This window comes from Buteo buteo, chromosome 26 (genome assembly GCF_964188355.1).
Source record: "Buteo buteo chromosome 26, bButBut1.hap1.1, whole genome shotgun sequence".
Lineage (NCBI taxonomy): Eukaryota > Metazoa > Chordata > Aves > Accipitriformes > Accipitridae > Buteo > Buteo buteo.
The window spans coordinates 292,346-312,269 of record NC_134196.1 but is presented as its reverse complement, the minus strand read 5'-3'; the positions used below and the strand labels follow the sequence as shown (position 1 = coordinate 312,269).

General features: G+C 41.8%; 1 protein-coding gene across 1 annotated transcript in view; it reads right to left on the bottom strand.

Moving 5' to 3' along the window:
• Positions 1-19,924, bottom strand: part of GUCY2C (guanylate cyclase 2C) — a 47,825-nt gene that overhangs the window by 20,029 nt on the left and 7,872 nt on the right. Inside the window, exons 6-17 of the mRNA XM_075057762.1 lie at positions 17,940-18,061; positions 16,976-17,072; positions 14,171-14,285; positions 12,823-12,958; positions 10,550-10,635; positions 10,000-10,111; positions 6,415-6,496; positions 3,988-4,093; positions 3,370-3,432; positions 2,702-2,773; positions 1,653-1,757; positions 321-407 (exon numbers count right to left, since the gene is read on the bottom strand). Of these exons, the coding sequence (XP_074913863.1) occupies positions 321-407; positions 1,653-1,757; positions 2,702-2,773; positions 3,370-3,432; positions 3,988-4,093; positions 6,415-6,496; positions 10,000-10,111; positions 10,550-10,635; positions 12,823-12,958; positions 14,171-14,285; positions 16,976-17,072; positions 17,940-18,061 (1,183 nt within the window). The remainder of the gene's footprint in view (positions 1-320; positions 408-1,652; positions 1,758-2,701; positions 2,774-3,369; positions 3,433-3,987; positions 4,094-6,414; positions 6,497-9,999; positions 10,112-10,549; positions 10,636-12,822; positions 12,959-14,170; positions 14,286-16,975; positions 17,073-17,939; positions 18,062-19,924) is intronic.

The window sequence follows — 19,924 nt, the reverse complement described above, 5'->3', positions numbered from 1 at the left end:
GGGGGAAGTGAGTGAGTGGCTGCGTGGTACTTAGTTGCTGGCTGGGGTTAAACCACAAGAGGGTCACATTTCTTTGGGGCATATTTTATTTGTTTGTTTATAAAGAACCCAAAGCCAGCTCTGGCTCCCATTTCCCCCTTCAGTTTGAGAGCCACTGGTTCCTCCTGCCCCGTATACCTATCCCCAGAGGAGGAAAGAGTGGAAAGGCATACATCCTCTAGCAAGGAAAGGAGAAAACCCTGAGAGCTTCACTTCTCCAGAGGATCTGTTTGGCAAGACAGAAAGGTTGATTAACAGTGCACTGTCAGCAGCCCACTTACCTTGGCAATATCGTACATGATGGAGATTTTAAATTCCCAGTCCATGAATGTGCCATCAGGGTAGGAGATTTTATCATTTAAAACATCCTGTGAAGAGAAGAAAAGAGTAGTTTTAAACTGCATTGGGAAAAAGGAGAAGATGAGATATGAGTATCTAAATCACATAGCCTTTCAACCAGAGACTGAAAGAGGTAGCCCTTCATTTTTTATGGGGAGTACGTGCACTAGAGCAGGAGTTGACTCAGAAAACAGGGAATATGAAATATATTTTAGGTTTACACAGAGTTAGAAAATTGAGGACTCCAGAAAAGAGTTTTTTGTGTAATTAAAGGTAAATAGTGAATTTTCTTTTAAAGCTGGGTCTTTAATAAAGCAAAATAGCTGAGACAGAAATGAGCAAGGTTTGCAAGAGGAAGGGAAAGGAATTCCTATGGTTTGTGCTCACAGTCCATTTCCTACCAATTTACTCATGACCTTATAAGTTCAAACTAGACTGTTCCTTTATCTTAAAGTGCCAGTCATTTACAGTTCCTCCAGCCACTACGATTTCCATTGCTAAAAGTAAACCTCCATGAGTGTGCCAGTTTACAAGAAAAGAACTAGAGATAGAGCTGTTATTTTGCTTCCTTGCTGTGAGTTTGTTCCAGAGACTACTGCTACTGATGAGTCTTTCTATGAACCCAGAATCAGAGACCATGTGTGCCCGCAGAAGAGCTGATGCCACCATTACTTCATGATCAGTGCTGAAATAATATTGGTAGTAATAAATGGTAAGTCTTTCCATAACACTTGCCAGGCATCAATTTACCATTTCTTTTTATAAACAGAAATGAAAGGCTGTTGTCCCTTACAGCACAGGATTTGCCATATTCCAGCCTCAAACTGTTTGTCCCCTATTCATATGGAATATATCCTTTTCTCTATTCTTTCACACTCTGGGGGCACTATGGGGTCAACAAGGGCATCAGCAGAGACAACAGTACAGCCTGGAAAATAAAGAACAAGTTATATCCTATATGTTCCCAATAGGGGACACAATACAAATACTGGCTGTTGCTGTTGCCTGGCCAGAGCTCTGCCTGTACTCTTCCTTGCTTGCACCTCACCTTATCCTCTGGCTGCTGAGAACCATCAAACTGATGGCAGCTGCAGCAGCACCTGGGGAAGGCTGGAGAGAACCGAGCAAGGGAGAGGGAACTTGAGTCAGAAATCTGCCACCACTTGCTCCATCCATGGCTGCAGCATCAAGGCCAGAGACAGAGATGTGGATTTTTTTTCTTAGTTTGAAATTTGATAATTTGGGGGTGGAAGGAGAGCTCAAAAATTCTTTACCCGCAGAGAACCTCTTTCGCAGTACTCAATCACCCCAAAGATCATGGTGTCTATCTTCACAGTGCCATAGAACTTGGTCAGGTTGTAATAATCAATCTGCAGGAGCTAGAGCAGAAACATTGCATCTATTTTTAAAAGCAATCATTGTTAGCACAGAAACACAGGTCAAGGATACTTGTGTGATGTGACTTTATCTCAGGCCCTGATAAGATGTATGAGTTTCCTTTAAACCAGTGTGTACTAAGGCACTGAGTGAAGTGCTTGAAGACATTTGTCATTCCAGAGCCTTCTGGATTAGGGAGATAAGAGTAGCTGCTGTTGGATACTGCAAATTAATTCCAGAGCCCACTATAGTCTCCATTATTGCCTTTCTACTCAAACCTCCCAGTTGACCAGAATAGCCATTATGACTGACAGAATTTTGTGAATCAGTCAGTAAATGAGCAAGTAATAAAAATTTAATGATTCTGCATGATATTATGGACTTTGCCCATTTATATAGACAACTGTAGTTTACTTTGAGGTATTTTTAGAGCTTATTGAATTTGCAGTATAGCTGTGTTGTGTAAAAAGGAAAACCATTCAGAAAAGATGCAGTACTGCAGCCAAATTCATTTGTCATGTTGGAAGAGTCGGTATGCACAAGTCAGCAGACAGTTACTTATATTTAAAGAGCTGCATTTGGCATTCAATAATAAGATTTAACTACAACATTCTGCTACTAATGAATTAGCATGATATGAGCAAAAAGAGTGCATTGCCTTTTAGCATCAGCTATAAAAATGTGTTTAGCAAGGCCATATGACAGAGCATGAATTACTTCATTCATCCTCAGCTTCACTGTAATATAATTCAGACTCTGAACTGGTGATGAGATCACACACACAAAGAGAAAGTTCAGCAAGCAATATCCTTTGAGGAACTCATTACCCATCCACCTCACAAACATGCACAAGCAATGGCTGTTGGAGTTGACAGTGGAAAGCAATGACTTCACTCATAGGCTCCATCCCACCCTGCAGCGTCCAGCTGCTACATGCAACAGTTACCTTGTTCAGTTCTATTTTTTGCTTCTCTGAGAAATTACCATCGTTGTGTTTGAGATCCTTTAGGATCACTACCTGAAGAAAAAATAACAGTGGGTAAAAATCATAGGCTTAGTACAACAGCAGTTCATCTTTCTTTTCCAAGAAATGTCCATACAGAGAAATACTTCAGAAACACCTGTCTCCTGCTTAGCTGTTGGAGTATCAGTTAATCAGCTAATAAGTAACAGAGTTATATTTCCTTCAAAAGATTTACCAGGTAGATAGGAACTATTTAGAACTGTCAATGATGCAAATTTTAACTCAACATGAATATATCTCAGTCAGGCAGATAGCTCTACTGAATGTACAAGAATTGCCATGTAAATGGCCTGTCCTCCATTAATCCGTTTATCTCCTTGGTACCAAAATGTATCAAATTTCAGGTCCCTCTGTTTCTGCTTCCGCATTTCTGGACTAGGCTAGGCGTTCATGGAGTCGAATATTTTGCCTCCTGTCAGTAAGCAAAATGCAAAGCACCTGATATGGAATAAATGGCTTATTCCTTCCATAAGATCAAGCGATTTTGCAAGGTTGGGAGAGGTGGAATTGTCTCTGGAGAGGAACAATCTCCTCCCAGAAAGAGCCCTCCTAAGCCAAGGAAGGGATTGTGGACACTGCAGGCAGGTTACCTTCTTGTCATATTTGCCTTGGCGCAGTCTCTGGATGGTGTCACGTCTCTTATCTTCATCGATCTGAGAACAAAGAATAATAATCAACTTGCAATTATCACCTACTCCCCATTTGGCAGGTCCAGAGAGATAAGTAACGTCAGTGTGTGCCACACAGAGAAGCATAAGTCTCTCTCTCTAGGGAGTGCCACTGCATGCCACAGAAAGTGCCGGACATCCATGCCGCTCCCACAGCTGCCGTGGCCTCCACCTGCTGCTTTCATGTTCTTGAGGATTAGAGAGGCATAACAAAGCACAGGGATATTATTTGTAACAGCGGTGGTGTGGAAGAGACTGGAAATCAATACCCAGCCCATTCCCCCATCACAAAATGAGCTTGACTGTTGGGAAACAGATATATTCTATTAGGGAGCAATAGATGGAGAATAATCTCTTTTTTTCCTCAATACACCAAGTGAGGGTTAAAAAAAATTTAAAAAGAAATAATTTTGACAGATCCTAGTTCTACCAGAGCCATAGCCTGCATTGCACTCGGAGCATGCCAACACCCCAGCACTGATGGATGGTCTTTAGAAGACAGAATCCAAGACCTAGATTCAGGCATCATGCTTCTCTTACCTTCAAACTAACATGACTTGTCTCACTGGTCTCCAGAGGCAAGATTTGCTCAGGCGGTATATGGGACCATTTCTTCCACCGACGCTCATTATCTCTCCTGTACTTCCTGCAAAAGGAGTGAACTCATTCAGAACATCCTCCCCGTGAACCGAAACCCACAACAGGAGATTAGGATAGGGAAGCTTCCAGTGTGAGGATGACACAAGGATGGAGTGTCAGGTGGGCAAGGCTTGAGCACAAGCCCTGTGGCTCTTGTACAGTTTCCCAGTTTGAGGCTGCTCTAATTCCTCTAGCTTTGGGAAAGCCTAAATTCTCATTCAATTCCATAGGCGTAGCAGAACAACAGAACAGATTTAGCAGAACAACTGCTAGGCAATTGCCAGTGTCTCAAGGGAGGTCAGAACAATTTAAAGCACACAGGGCTGTCTGGATTTTATATAGTCTTCTCCTCTGTGTTATTGAATGTACTCTGAAGTGAGGTCCCACAAACAAATGCAACCCAAAGGAAGTCCTGGCATGAACGCTGGATGGTAAAAGCTGGTGTGAATACAATACGAGAAGAGGTAGCAAGAGTGTTGAGATGAGATGCCTTTTTGTGCCTGTCCCTTGTATTCTGCACATTTTGTAAAAATGAGGGAAGAGCCCTCTCCCTCAGGGGAGAAGGAAACTGCTGCCTCCCTTGCAGAATTTCAGAGCAGACTCTGTCTGCTCTTAGAGAAAAGCTGCAAGAAGACTAGCACTTATCAAACTACCCACTTAGCCATGCAAGTCCTTCCTCTATTAAAAAAAACACAGGACTGACTGGAGGGACTGCAGGGGAATCCCAACACCCTGATGACTGCTGGCAAATGCTCCAAATGGGAGAACCCATAGTATTGGCTAATAATACAAATATTCCCTTTTCCAACATATTTTAGCTCACACATGTATAAGAAAAGGGAGTTCTTGTGGCAACAACTGTTTTTCTCAGTTCAGTCTTGTAAGCTGTATCACCAGGATGTACTGCAATTGAAACTGGTATCAGCTGGTGATTAAGTACATATCAAACTGAGTGAAAATCTACTAGGTCTAATATTTAGTTATGTGTTTTTCAGGACTTTGGTTGTTTACTTAGCAGTCAGAACTACACAGGGAGGTGTGGGATAGTTCAAGTGTCCTAGAAACTTGAGAGATTAAGAAGGAATAATGAGGCATTTTGTTCATTTTCATAGCTCAGTCTCTGTTCTCCTTTGCTTGTTAGGGAACACTCTTCAGTAGCAGTAATAGTTGAGAAGTTTGCTATTATTTCAACACTAAAAGGGCAAGCTTTATTCTAAAAAATCCTCAGGCATCTATTCTATATTTGATGCTTGGGAATATTACAGTGATATGTATACAATAATAATCTAATCATCTAAACAGAATCTTTAGATTTTATGCATCTGCAAATATGGAAGAGTACAGAACATTTTACAAGTCCAAACTGTCTCCAGACAGATTTTTATCAGTTTTCGTAGCCATTACAAACTTTACATGTCTGTTTATACGTTAGTGCTTAGATGTGGCAATGATTAGCTCTTCCATTTGCTGAGTACAACTGGATGTGTAAGAGTTGTATACCTTCATCTTTGATTTTTCCCTTGTGAAAAGCTTTAGTTAGCAAGGCAGACTGGTCCACTCAAAATAAGAGACCCAGTAGTATCTGTTTGTAATCAAGTTTTCTTAAGACCTGATTTTCTCACTTTTTCTGAAGTTCTCGGATATATAGCAGAGAGGGGTGCTGAGCTACTGAAAACAGATGCACAGTAAAGACAATTTTTTTAAATATGAAAGAAAATCATATACTTTGGAAATGGGGTGGCATTTCTTCCAGCAAATGAGACGTCACTGATTTCTCCTTTTTCTATCACGATAAAGCTGAACTGTGTATGAAATTCTAGCTGTTAGAAAAGTCGGTATGTGAGGATTTGGACTGAGTCGGGGGAAACTGAAAGACAGGATGGATCCATGCAATGAAAACACCAAAACCTCATGGTGTTTCGATTCCTACAGTGACTCAAGACAAATACCTCCTTCTAGATTGAACTTTTATGTCACTGATAGGTTAAAGAAACATAAGTGAACCCTAAGTAAGGTAAGGATGGGCAGTAAGTGGAAAAAGTCTGAAGATTGTTCTGAAATGTATGTTTCTGAGTATGTACAGGAATCAGAGCTTTTTAGCACATGCAAAAACTCTGAGCTTTGCTGCATCTTCTGCCTTGATTATTAACCTGACATAACAACGCTATGGATGCAAACACTACTTGGCATATACTAAAGAGTTCATACTGAAGGCAATCACCCAGGTATGTAAGGTAAGCTAATGAATGGCTCTTCAGCAGAGATCAAAGGCATTGCCCTAAGAGGAAAACTGTTCAAGGACAAACAGAGGGCCAAAGGGGTTGGTACCTTAGAATCATCAAAGAGATGATCAGAACCAGAATCACAATTCCCGTGAGTGTAAAGACAGCAATGGTCAAGATGTGTGGGCCTGCAGAGAAGAAAAATTGAAAAATAAACAACTTGACAAAGGACATTGAAAAACAATACTATATTTAAGAAATTACCCTCACTCACAAATGTGCAAGTCACAGTGGCTGAGCAGGGATATTCTTTGGTCACATCCAAATTGACAGGCTATGGTAAAGTCCAGCACTGCCTAGAGATGACATATGCCTGCCTCTTTCACTGCGGGATGAAGCATGACCTGGAGCAGTGCAGTCTTACATCCCCACCTGAGGCATGGGCACTCTGTAGGGACATCCAGGTGGGAGGTGCATTAAACAGCACTAAATCTCACATCAGTTCAGCCGCAGAGTTTCCAGATGTTCTCCTCTTTAAAAACAAACTGGGATAGTCCAGGAATAAAGCTGACTTTTCTTAGTAACGACATTTTAAAAAATGAAGCAGCCAAATTTCTCCTTTCAGTAACTACTTAAGATAGTGGAGGCAAATCTTGGGTACAACTCTTTGTGGGATAGGGATGTAGATGGGGTAACCAGTTGACCATTTGAAATCAGAGTCACTGGCAGGCAGGAAACATTGTTTTCCCCCAGCATACCCCGGGCTTAATGCAAAATGGGCTCTTCATTGACTTCTTTGGATAAGGCTTTCTCTGAACTGAACACATTTGTAGATACTGCATTGGGATGACAAGTGGTACTGAGCAGACTATATGGAATTTTTATGCTATAGAGGGAAGTTAATCTGGTGCAGCACTGCCGGATTAGTGTCCTTGGAAGCTGCCAGGTGCCAAACAATTTGAAAACGAAGTTGTTCAGGCATCTGAGGACTTAGACCCAAAATCACATGAGGGTCCTAGTCCTGAGCAGGCAGGCAGAATTGTCAAGGTTGGGAACTGATTATTTAAGGTTGTAATTTTTATTGTCTTAATGTGGAAAGGCGAACTGAAGCCTATCTTGGGTCAATTCTTGGAGCTCAGGGGTACTGGGAAGGAAAATTATGGCCACCAACTTCCTTTGAAGAGCAACAAGCCATTAGGGCAGAGCTTTGTCTGGTGGTCACACATCTAGAGTGTACCTACTCTACTGAGCAAGTCTTCCAGGCAAAGATGGCAGAAGAGAATCTAGTTTTGCAGATTGCCATGTTGGTTATGGACAGTAAAAGAGCTGCGCTAGTCAGCTTTACTGAGACTAATGCACATCTGCATGTGCCCAGAAACAAAGGCACACAGGAAAATGATAAAGTGTCAAAATCAATAAATAATTAAAAAGCAACAAGACACACACTAGCTCCAGAATCAAACACCAGCTGGGCAGGGATTTTGAACATACCAGTGTAAGTGTCTGCATCTAACATAGAATTCAGTTTAGGAACCTGGATTTTGGACCCAGCACTCTGGCTTTGATTTTTTGCTCTGTGTATCACATCTCCCCACCTTTTTTCTGCGTGTTCATCCCAGCATCAGTCGCAGGGCCTCTGAGTAACTTAGTGTTAGTCTGATGCTCTCCATTGAACTGTCAGTACTACCGTTTCCCTCCACCAAGGAAGGACATTGAGTTACCACGATAAAACGACATATACACAAGGATGTGCAAAGCTATTTCCTACGAATTCTCTAAAACTTAAACTTTGTGAATAGTGGTTTGCAGCTTGACAATCAGCAGGTCGAAGCTGCCCATGGAAACTCTGTGGGACCGCAATTTCCCGTTCCTGAGGCTTTGCTACCACCTCCTGGCGATCGGTATTACAACACACAAAGGGAGAGCATCACAAATTAACTGTTTTCAGGTCCTCTGGAACCAGAAACCTTTGTGTATTGAAGGCTGACCTTATCCACGTTTAGAGCAGGGGTTCAAACTTTCTGAATAATGGCAAAATGTGGATGAAGCACCTTTTTTTAAGGGATGCCAGGAGGAAGGAGGGTAGCTGAACTGCATCAGCTGTTCTCAATTACAGCTTAGGAAGGAGCAGGGCTCTGGTTGCTGTGTTTGTTCACCTCCCTGGAGGAAGAAACATAGTTCTGGTTGGAAAGTTTTGACTGGCTTTGGCTGTACTTAAATTTACTTAAACTTTGGCCATAAAAAGTTGCCCTTTGGGGGAAATATATTTGTTTAGAATCACACTGAAGGAAGGTTTATTTTTTAGAAATGTGAAAACAAAATAATCAAGTGCCTGTGGAAGGTGGTTTTACTTTGATTTAGTGTAGCTTGGCCACAAAGTCAGGCCTTTGTTAAGTGCTGAATGTTAAGCTACTAGTTTGTAGTCACTGGTTTTCTGCAATTCCCAAACATTTCTCTTTTGCCCTTGTACAGCAGCTTCAAACAAGGATGAACTCAGGAGAATGTTTTAAAGATACAGAGATCCTCTGACAGCATAGCATGTTGTAGGGACAAAGGGATGAACGAGAATGGGACTAAAGAAACACTGAGAAGGCTGGGGCCAAGCAGCAAGCCCTAATTTGAATCCATCTGATTTACTTTACTGAGGCATAAAAGTGTTTGAATCCATGTACCACCTTACTGTGAACAGACTTTTAGTTATCAGATGGTGTTTGTTCCTCCAGCTGTTGGTTTGCATTGTAATATTCGCTAGTGGAGGTAAGCAGTACAGCAAGCTAATGGAGGCTGTTAGCAGGGACCTCTAACAGTGACACCTTTGGACACTCACTGATGGGAATGAGTCAGGTGAAAACTAACCCACTGTGCACTAAACCTTGCAACCACCACCACTGCAATAATCTTTATCCTGCATATCATACCCTGAAGAATATACCTTTCCATTGTCAATCACCATGTGGCAGCACTCTACCTGGGGAAACAATCCCAGTCTTCTCAGGCTGCCAAGGCTCTACTCTGCTATGCTGAATTACAAGGGGATTCAACTGTTCTATGCAGGAGTCACCAAGATCTCAAAAGAAAAGGAGGTGGTGACTTCTGGGATTTCAGATTTAAAATTTGGGTGGAGATAGTGCAATAATCTAGTTTCCCATCCTTTTTCTGCAAGGAGCCAGCTCATCTAAGAGACCCCTCCAGAGAAGCACCCTGAACCTGCACAGTGCTCTGTCCTCTCCCCGGCTCCCTACAACAAGGAGAAAGGGGCAAGCAGAAGCCACCGTGCTGCATCAGTAATAAAGAAATGCAGAGTCAGATAACTCATCATAACCTTAACTCTGCTGTCTTTCCTGAACAGTCTTTCAAACAATTCACACCACCACCATCTTTTAGTGAACGTTTTATGTTCGGGGGTCACCTCTTCCCAAACACACCATGGTATTCCCCACAATCACTGGTACAGTATGGAGTCCATGAAAGACTTAGTAGTGCCTAAACAGAAATGCAGGTTTAGAATTGGGCTGGATGCAGAGAACATGGCAGGCTGGTGCAGGGGAAGGAAAGATGCTGTTCTGTCCCCAGCTCCTGGTGTCACTGGCTGGGGGCAATGTGAAGGTTGCATGCTGGATCACACAGCAGGTGGATCTTAGGACTGTGTGACTTGTCTTCAAAGAAGAGGTAGGTTTAATGGGCATCTCACCAGAGCCTGGCGTATCACTGGGCAGCTTGTTGTTCTTCCAGACAAAATCCGGACTGGTAGTCATTGCGCGAGTCTCATTCTTTTGAGTGTTGAAATACAGAAGAATCCTGAACTACGGGTGTAGGAGGGAAGAAATGCAGTCAGCAGCTGTGCTCTCCCTCTTTTGTCCCTTGCTTCAAACTACCCTTAATAAATAAACGTATTGCCCAAACTCAAAGTACTTCTTGGTCTTTTTTGCTACAGTGGTGCATATCTCAGCATAGCCATATGCTTGGTTGCCATATTCTTCCTCATTCCTCCCCTATCTCTGAAAAGAAATGTTTCAGTCCCACAAAATACCAGCTGCACTTCACTTACTGAATCACCAGATGACATCAATCCTGTCAGTCTCCAGCACACCTCTCATGACCCCCTCTTGGCATGCACGGCATGCCTTGGCATGCCACCACTTCTGGTGTAGTTATTTTCATCATTCTTATGCAATAGTACAGGGCATTTTGTTTCTCCTTTCATATATAAGGCTGAACAGTTGCTCCCTGGACATACGTACATGATTTGCAGTCTGTGATGTGTACAGCAGAGTCAAATTGGTATCAATGTCCCCAAATTCATCTAGAGTCACAGGACCCAGTACACCTGTAGACACAAGGAATTAGTCAGAGGGCTTGTGTTCTTGGAAACACAAATATGTGGCAGGAAAGATGGGATAAATAAAAGGATTTCTGATGCTTGGGGGGGGGGTTCTTCTTCATGTACATGCTAGAATACCTATCAGCTTAGTGTGGCACTATTTCTCCCTTAATAGCATGCTACATTTTCTCTGCAAAACCCAATAAAAGGTGTTGAACTGACTGCACTGAAGAGGAAAGTCTCCCTCTAGCTATAGAAAAATATATTTGTCAGGTTTCTTCAGCATACCAAGAATGTCACAGAAACCTTCCTTGAAGGGACCATTTTAGAAGTGAGAAGGGAAATTGCCTGTTTCCACCTGCAGTTTGAATCTATCAGCAAGAAAGGATATATAGGGATACTTTTATTGCCCTTACTCTTTTGAGAGCTACCTGCTTGGCTCTAATTATATTATTTTAACGAGGTTCTTTTTCCCTTTAAGCTCCTGCCTCTGTATGTCAACAAACGTGCAGATTGAGAAGTTGCCTATGTAGCACATTCCAAGGATTTTAAGGTGGAACTTCCTAAGTCCCTCAGCATGGCTTGACTTTGCTTTCATTAAGTTAGTCATTTCAACAAGAGCACAAGCTTAGCCAATACCCACCACTCCTGAAAGTCTCACCTCCATTTTTTCTGGACAGTCTTTTTGATCAGCTTCAGATTGCTCTTTTGCTAATGTTGCTGATAACTAATTTTATTTTTCCTAGAGTTCAGCATCATCATTATTTTAGGTTGGGCATTAACCTTCTTCCTTTTCACCTCAAAAACTGATGCTAAGTTTTTCATGGTCTACCTTCTTAATATCAATGTACTTATGGTATGAACTCCCTACTTTACCAGCCTCCAGCACAAGAAAGAATGAAGGTGGTCCAACACTTGTCACTTTCAGGACTTTTTTTTTAAAACTAAGCCTATCACTAATGTGAGTGCAAGATTTGTTTCGAATAAGTAAAAAAGTTTGTGCAACTTACCTTTCAAATTTAGAGTGAAACTGAAGAGATAAGTTTACTGTAAACTATATTTTGCTAGGTTTGGAATACCATGGTTAAAGCAAAGCTAAGCCCCAAACCTGTTATGCCATATTAGGAAAACCCAGGAAACTTCTACACATGTTTGCTGAAAGCAGATGGGACATAAACACAAAGCTTTGAGTCATCATTTTGGTACAGATCTCTGATGTGAAGTGACAGCTGGGACTTTGCTCCCAGAGAGGTAATGTTGTCACTTCTTGTGTAAGTCTTGCCTTTGGCTTCTCCTAATGATTGAATTCTGTGATTTTAAGCCCGTGGCCTACAAAAGCCCACTGGTGCTAGACAACCTGTGAGAAGAACAAGAAAGTTGACTAAGAAGAGCCAACCCATTGCCAACTGGCTTACACTCACTCTGCACGCACCCGGGCCTACGATGGCTTTGTAAACTGGAAAAAGGTTGAAACTACTTCATTAAAGCTTAGCTAAGTGGACTTCAGAGTCATTTTGAACATCAATCATATTTTATACCTACTGGCCTCAAGTAAAGACTGGACCTTTGGGGGAAAGCTTAGAAACGCCACTGTCACAAATTAACAACTTGAATGCCAGGTTGCCTCTGGAGGAAGCATGGACTCTGAAACCCACCTGTATGCTTCACTCTTCCAGCCCCTTTCTCATTCTCCAAATCATCTCCCTATAAAAAGCTCAGGTCTTTGTCAAAAGAATGACACCAGCTTCAGATCCTCGTCCCTGTCGTCCATCTCTGCTGGCTGGGAAGCTCTGTCTCTCCTCCTTCCCCCACTCCTCCTTAGGTAGCAATATTCTTTAAATGTGCTTTGTACTTCAAAGCAGCAGGAAAGACACAACAGCCCAGAACAGAGCCTGGTCCTCAAACAGTCTTGCTAACTGCAATGTTTCAAATGATCATCATTTTGACTTTCTACCTCTTCTGTGTTGCATGCACTGAGGTGATTCTGCATGACTGCTATGTAGTGCTTCTGCTAATACAGAAGAAAACATCCTTGGAAAAAATGGTAGAAAAAGAAAAAAGAGTGGGAATAAAACTTATTGAAGGGCTTGGACTTGTTTAGGGTAGAAGTTACTTCTTTTAAGAGTGCTTAAAACCAAATCTCTTTCCCCTCATCAATTTAGTGAACCCTGCACAGAACTGTACTTTTTTTACCTTCAAAAGTGGTATTTCGGAATTCATTGATGAAACTGAGAGGTGACACTGGGATCTGGGAGAAGATAAATTTCTTCAGAATATGTCCAAACAGCAAGACAGCATTAAAATAGCCAACAAAAAAGTCATCTTCCATCTAGAACAGAAGAAAAAGGAAAATGGCAATTTGAGAGTTCATGTTTCTGCCTTAAAGCTACAGTATCTTTGGTGGTTTCCATCTGGCAAAAACTCCAGCATGGAAGACCAGAATCTGCTGAACACTGAGTGAGTAGATGGGCAATGCCACATCAGTGTTCTCCCTTGGAAAAATAAAGGTAAACAAGATATATTTTTGGTGTATGAAGACAGGGATGTGGTGAAAACTTGTAAGAGGCCAATGTAAATTTCTAGCATTCTCATCCTGGCGCAGAGGATTCAAGAAATGCTACATTGTAGGTTCTGGGCAGGTCTGCTCAGTGGGATCCAAAGCCCCTGGCTTTGGATTAGACTTTCCGTGCAGATAAGCTGCTGTGATGCCAGCAAGTCTGGGCTTCCAGATGGCCACAGCTCAGGGGCAAGGAGCTGTGCCAGAATTTCCAGCAGCCTGCTATAGAGCTGGCACCCAAAAAGCCTTGAGCCTAGGCTGGGGGATCTGGAAGTCCTGTAAATCCAGCCAGAAGCTTCAGGCTGCCTGCTGGAGAGTTGGAGCTCAAAGCCACAAATCCTGGGAGGAAGTCTACATGTTTAGCCTGATTCCTGGGCAGACGGCAGGAGTTTCAGTTTCACTAAGCAGATGCAGGTTTTGCATAGTTTCTGCTTTTCAGGAAATTAAAAAAATATGTATTTCCTACAGAAAAAAAAAAAAGTTCCTGTTTTTGAAGTTTAACTGGAAACCCCTTGGACAGAAACAGCAATGGTTGCCACCACTTGCATATATCTGCACACAAAAATCAGTCAACAATTGTTAGTTCTGAACTTTCCATGCTCACATCTCATTTACACCTAGAGATCATCCTTCAGTGATGCCTTGCAGCTACATGTAAGATTGTCAGTCACTCAAACGTGGAGTCAGAAGGCCATGTATCTATAACTCTCCCTCATGCCCCGTGAACATCACACTTGCAGACCAAATTAAAAGCTTGAGTTGAACTTCACAAAGCAGGAATATAACAGCCTGCATATTTGCCTTATGACACAATATTTTTACATCATTACAACAGGATAAAATGTCATCCCACGATAACGTAAGAAAATATCAGCATAGAAGCATGATGGGGGATGGTTACGGCTGCATTTTTAGTTTTCATTTCCTAGTGCATGAACATGAATTAACTGAATGCAATAATCAGATATAAAACAGTGTGGTTACCAGGATGGCATCCTCAGTCTTCATGGTATTCAAGCTGTAATTATCTGGTGGCAGAGTCAGGACAAGTACATTCTGCATGTAAAGGGCTGAGCTGTTGTTCCTAAAGTACGTGTTACTGCAAAGCAAAGCACAAGAACCCCATGAACAATCAGCAACAGGGGCAGTGCTAACCATGACTGAATCACTCTCCTCTCCCCAGCGGCACTGTTATTTAACAGGTTGAAACAGTAGTTCTAAAAATAAAATTTCGTCATGGACAAAACTCTTTATGTTGTTCATTCCCTGATGCCAGCTTCTGTGCTTAGCTACATTAAAAGGTAATATCAAAGAGATATGGCAATCTGAAACTCAAAGTTTGCAGTGAATTATTGCTATTATTGTAACTGTTTGGTTTCTGTCCTGTTTATTTCCTCTTCTTTCAAGCAGGAGTTTATATTTATTAAAACTGAGTCTCTTGGAATCCACAGTAGTGCACAGAATCTGTAGTTTCTTCATGTTATTGTGCATGTTTCTGCACTCTTTTGCATGTTACTCTAGTTTTGCTAGAATTGCTAGAATTGATCACAGCAGGATTTGCACTAAAAGCATTTAACAGGAGGGCATGAAACAATCGGAGAGGTGCAGAGAGCAGCTTATTGATTTATTTCTTTAATTCAGTGAGCTAGGAAAATCACAGGAAACTATGTGAACTTGAAAACTATGCTAAAACAAGCAGAAAAGGTTGTAGCTTTCAGGTATCTTAGGTTTCATCACCCTGACAGGCCATCTGGAAGTGCTTCGCAGACTGGCAACCACTGCATTCACATGTTACAGAGGAATTTAGTAATAGATATTAGTGTCAAGTGGCAGCATCTGTCATTGCTATAGCTACACTGATAAAAAAAATAATTGTATGAGCCTTCTCTCATTATTCATGTTTGATCATCCTTTTATTTTTTCAGTCTGTACTGTATTAACCATTTTTAGAGACCACAGGGTCTGTGGCCATCAGACGGGATCCGGACACCAGAGCCTTGTCCCTGCCTTTCCCTGAACCTTCTGATTTTTACATTGCACTTTTCACCCTGAAGAACTTCAAAGTGCTTTTCATTTAGGCTTGGACTGAACTAGCCAGGTGAAAAAGAAACTTCATTAGACCCCACCAGGCTGGATATCCTACAGCATCCCACCTCCCCTGAGGGAGGCTTAAACACTGTGTTTGTGTCCTGGCTGCAAGAGGGCTCAGAGCTGAAGAAAATTTAAATCATCACTTTGTCTGAGGGACTTGACTTCTGGAGAAGCATGGGAAATTGCCTACTGTCTTCTCCGACAACTTGAGTTTGGATCAAACACATGTGTCTGTATTTTGTTTCTGTTTTAAGAACATGATTTGAGATATTCAGCAAAATCAGGGGTATGTGGCAAATTTAAGGAGGGCAGCAGATAAAATGGGCTGAGGCAGCTGGGTATATCAGGAGGATGCATATCACAGCAGAGAAACCCCTAATGGGCCTCACCTATTGTGAAGCGACAATTATACATGCAACACCAGTAAGTAAAAGCACTCACGTACATAATTCCCATTGTGCATTTGCAAAGAAACAGAAATTGTGGCCAGTTGCCTCAGGAAAAGCAACTGGGAATTCCTAGTGCCTGGATAAAATGGTGGAAAGTCTAAAGCTCTCAGAGGCACTTCTGAAGAATATATATGGTGAACTTGAATGAGTACAGGACAGAGAAGATCCTGTTAGAACTTGGACCACAGGCTCCAGTTTGGACCCAAAGGTTAAATGACTGAAGTCATTAATCCAAAATGCCTCAGCCCTGCCCTGGCAAGGTCAGCTTTAGATGTGAGGGCTGGGAACTCCCACAGGCCCTGGAAGTTCATGGATTCTTTTGCTACATCAACAGTGAAATAAGTAAGATCGAGACATGGGCACATACATTTGCCCCATGATCATCCATACCATTAAGCTGCCAGCACAGTCCTGGGAATGGTTTTGGTCTTGGCCAACTAGCTTTCTCCCAGACTGTGACTTGCTACAGTGACTGGAGCCATACCCAAAAAGCAGTTTGGGCATCTACACTTAGCCATATGGATGTGAGCTGTGCTGTGTCACTTAGGCTTAGGGCCAGAGATCAGCCCTCGATCCTCATATACAGACAAAGCTTTTCAGGCTACCATGAATAAGGCCAGTTTATATCAGGCCTCATCTATAAAGATTTTGTAATTAGTAATATAAAGATGAAATCAAATAACAGAAAACTTAGGTTTTATACTAAGAAACATCTCTGAAAAGTTAGATTTATGTAGTTATAAAGATGTTGAAGAGACGGTTATAAAGTGGAAGAGTTATAAAGTGGAAGAGACAGTTGTACCACTCGTAAATCATTTAAAAATGGAATAAACGGAGCCTAGAAAAATATACTGAAAGCCACATTTACATAATTGTCTGGTTGGACAGTGTGTATGAAAAATGTACAATATCTCATATGAACAGCTCATGACCATTCTGATTTTGGACCCTGTGGTTCTTCCATGGCTTCCTGTACTGGGTAGTCCACAGGATGACGTTAACCCTACCTGCTCTGTCACTGCCTTAGAAAAATATTACATGAACTAAAGAGGATGTTGTAGAGGATGTGCCATGAATTAAATACTAAGTAGCTTAGATAAATGGCAAGACATGAGGAAAGACAGCAATGGAAAACACTTTGTGAGAGAGCATTTCTTCAACAAAACAGTTCCACACTCAGACTATTTCCGTTACCTCTATCCTTCAGCAAACTGCAGAGAAAAGAGAAAAAGCAAAGGCGATACTTTACTTGAAGAGATCTATCAGGACGATAACAATGTCCTTATCCACTTCCCCCGTCCCTAGGTCTGTGCTGACGTCAGCTGGAGAACCACACATGATGATCACTACAGATTGGGCAAAAATGGAGAGAGATTGGTGAAAGGTACAGACAAGAAGAGGACATTTGCCTGCTCCCCCATGCTTGAGCAGCAGGCAGTAGAGCAATGCTGGGCTAAGGCACATTACCTGCGCTGTGCTGGGACCCAGGCACAGAACTACAGCCTCTCGGCAGCAAGACTGCGGTATTTGAGGGAAAGTGGTAAAAGGTGCCTCAAAGCCTGCACCATTTTCTGTCTGGTTGCATCACAGCACTACCATTATCTCGCTCAAATAAGCATTGACAGTTCTGATGCAATATGGACTACTGAATATGAACATTTCTAAGCTAAATGGCATTCAGGTAATAGTTTCATTGGCTTACTTATTACTCTCACGCTCACTTGGCCTGCTGATGCCAGGTGCTTAGTCTTAGGGGAAGACGAGGTATTTCCTCATCCATTTTTCTAGTTTAGATGCACTGCTTCCAGAAGTGCTCCTTGATGGCACAGATGAGGCCCATATATGTACCAGGGCTGCAAACACAGGAATGGTAGAGAGCTAAGCTTTCTTGTAGTATCTAAGGCCCTTCTTAGGAGGAGTTGCAGTTCCCGGATTTCTGAATCTGTCACAAAACGGAGCTTGTGCCTAGATGGGACAATTCACCCCAAAAGCTCTCTGGAACCAGGATGTTCCCCCATATTTTATGGGGATGGAGAGAGGAATCTAGGAACTTCATGCCATTTTATGTTTGAATCCATGTGAAATGATGTATCTGTGTTTATCCACCATTTCTCTGGAAAGACTATTCCTAAAATGTAACTGAGGGGTGTGTCTGATTTCCTGGGAAAAGCAACTTACCTGCAGGGGAGAGTGCACCCTCAGCCCCCCCTTACCATTGCTTTTCCGGTTTGGATCTTGCACAGTTTTTTTAAGCTGCTCCGGGGTCCTTAAAATCTCCTTGAACTTCAGGTGTTCAGAGAATTGTGTGATTCCAGCATCTAGCGCATTCATGTACCTGGCACAAGGGAGCACAGATAATGTCAGAAAATTGCTAGCTCCTCACATTCTCCTAAATAAGCCAAATGTGAGACAGGCTGTTTACAGCACGCAAGAGTGTTTGTAAGTTGGTACGGAACATTTTTTTTCTGCAGCAATAGAGAAAATCACTACAGAGCATGAAAGACTTAGAAGTGTTTGGAAAGTCACCCAGAGGTATTTGAGCCTGGTTGTACAAAGGATGGGTTTGGGGAATACAATGATGTAATAAGACATTAACAATTAAGAAAATAAATCAGGGATATGGGGAAATTACAGTAAGTGAGACTGTCCTGGTTTCAGCTGGTATAGAGTTAACTGTCCTCCTAGTAGCTGGTACAGTGCTATGTTTTGAGCTCAGTATGAGAAGAATGTTGATAACACTGATGTTTTCAGTTGTTGCTCAGTAGTGTTTAGACTAAAGTCAAGGATTTTTCAGCTTCTCATGCCCAGCCAGTGAGAAAGCTGGAGGGGCACAAGAAGTTGGCACAGGACACAGCCAGGGCACCTGACCCAAACTGGCCAGCGGTGTATTCCATACCATGGGACGTCCCATCTAGTTTAGAAACTGGGAAGGGGGGGGCCGGGAATCGCCGCTCGGGGACTGGCTGGGTGTCAGTCGGTGGGTGGTAAGCAATTGCCCTGAGCATCATTTGTACATTCCAATCCTTTTATTACTGCTGTTGTCATTTGATTAGTGTTATCATTATCATTATTAGTTTCTTCTTTTATGTTCTATTAAACTGTTCTTATCTCAACCCACGAGTTTTACTTCTTTTTCCCGATTTTCTCCCCCATCCTACTGGATGGGGGGGGGAGTGAGTGAGCGGCTGCGTGGTGCTTAGTTGCTGGCTGGGACCATGACAGAGACTAACTGGGAGGCAATGCCAGGTAGTGCTGCTGTTTTAGGACATCAGTGGTAATCTTAGAAGACACATGTGAAGGTTCAAAGGAGTTAATGGGAGCTGAGATAAACAACACCCATGTACCCTGACTGTGAGAGAAGTGAAGGAAGGAAAGTAGCAACAAAAAAACCCTATACTGACTCAGTTAAAACTTGAAGGGGAAAACTTAGGACAGCAAAAAGAAAAACCCAACCAAGTGAGTAAAAGCTAGCTTAAAGATTAAGCAAAACCAGCCAACTCCTAAATCCTAATCTTGCCTCAACATGTTGTGTCTGAGAAAAGGCAATCTGTCTGAAATAAAGTTAATTCAGAGGGAAAACCAAAAGACATCTCTTTGTTTTCAAACTGCTTAACTTTTGATCTAGCAACACTGAGATCCCAGCCCTATAAACTACTAAATATCTTTTGCTTCCTTTTTTTTTTTTTTTCAGGAACAGAATCATTAACCGTTAATTTACAGGAACATATGCATAGTTAAAACATAACCTGATTTTGCTATCACTGTGGGTATTCACTTATTTTTATACATATATGGGGAAAACAGTTAGCCCATGCAGTATAACTTGTGCTTTAGCAAAAATGGATTTTTTTAAATTAGGCAGTTGACAAACCTTCAAGCTAATAGTTTCTATTAAAGCAGCATGAGATGCATTTTTACAGCTAATTAAGAGGAAAAATAGGCAGAGATACAAAATTAATTTTAAATTTTTTGTTAATTCAACAATAAAGGAGCTTGAACAATTCTGAAAAATTCATAAAGAAGGTCCTGAACTGACGTATTAATAAAGACAAGGTAAGAAACACTTGGGAAATAACTTAACATGCATTGACTTCCCTGAAAGGTATGAAACCTGCAGGATTAAAGGGATTTAGCTAAAGTGTGTGTAGTGCATTGGCAATTATAGCTGCAAACTAGGAGAAATAGGGGTTGTCATAAG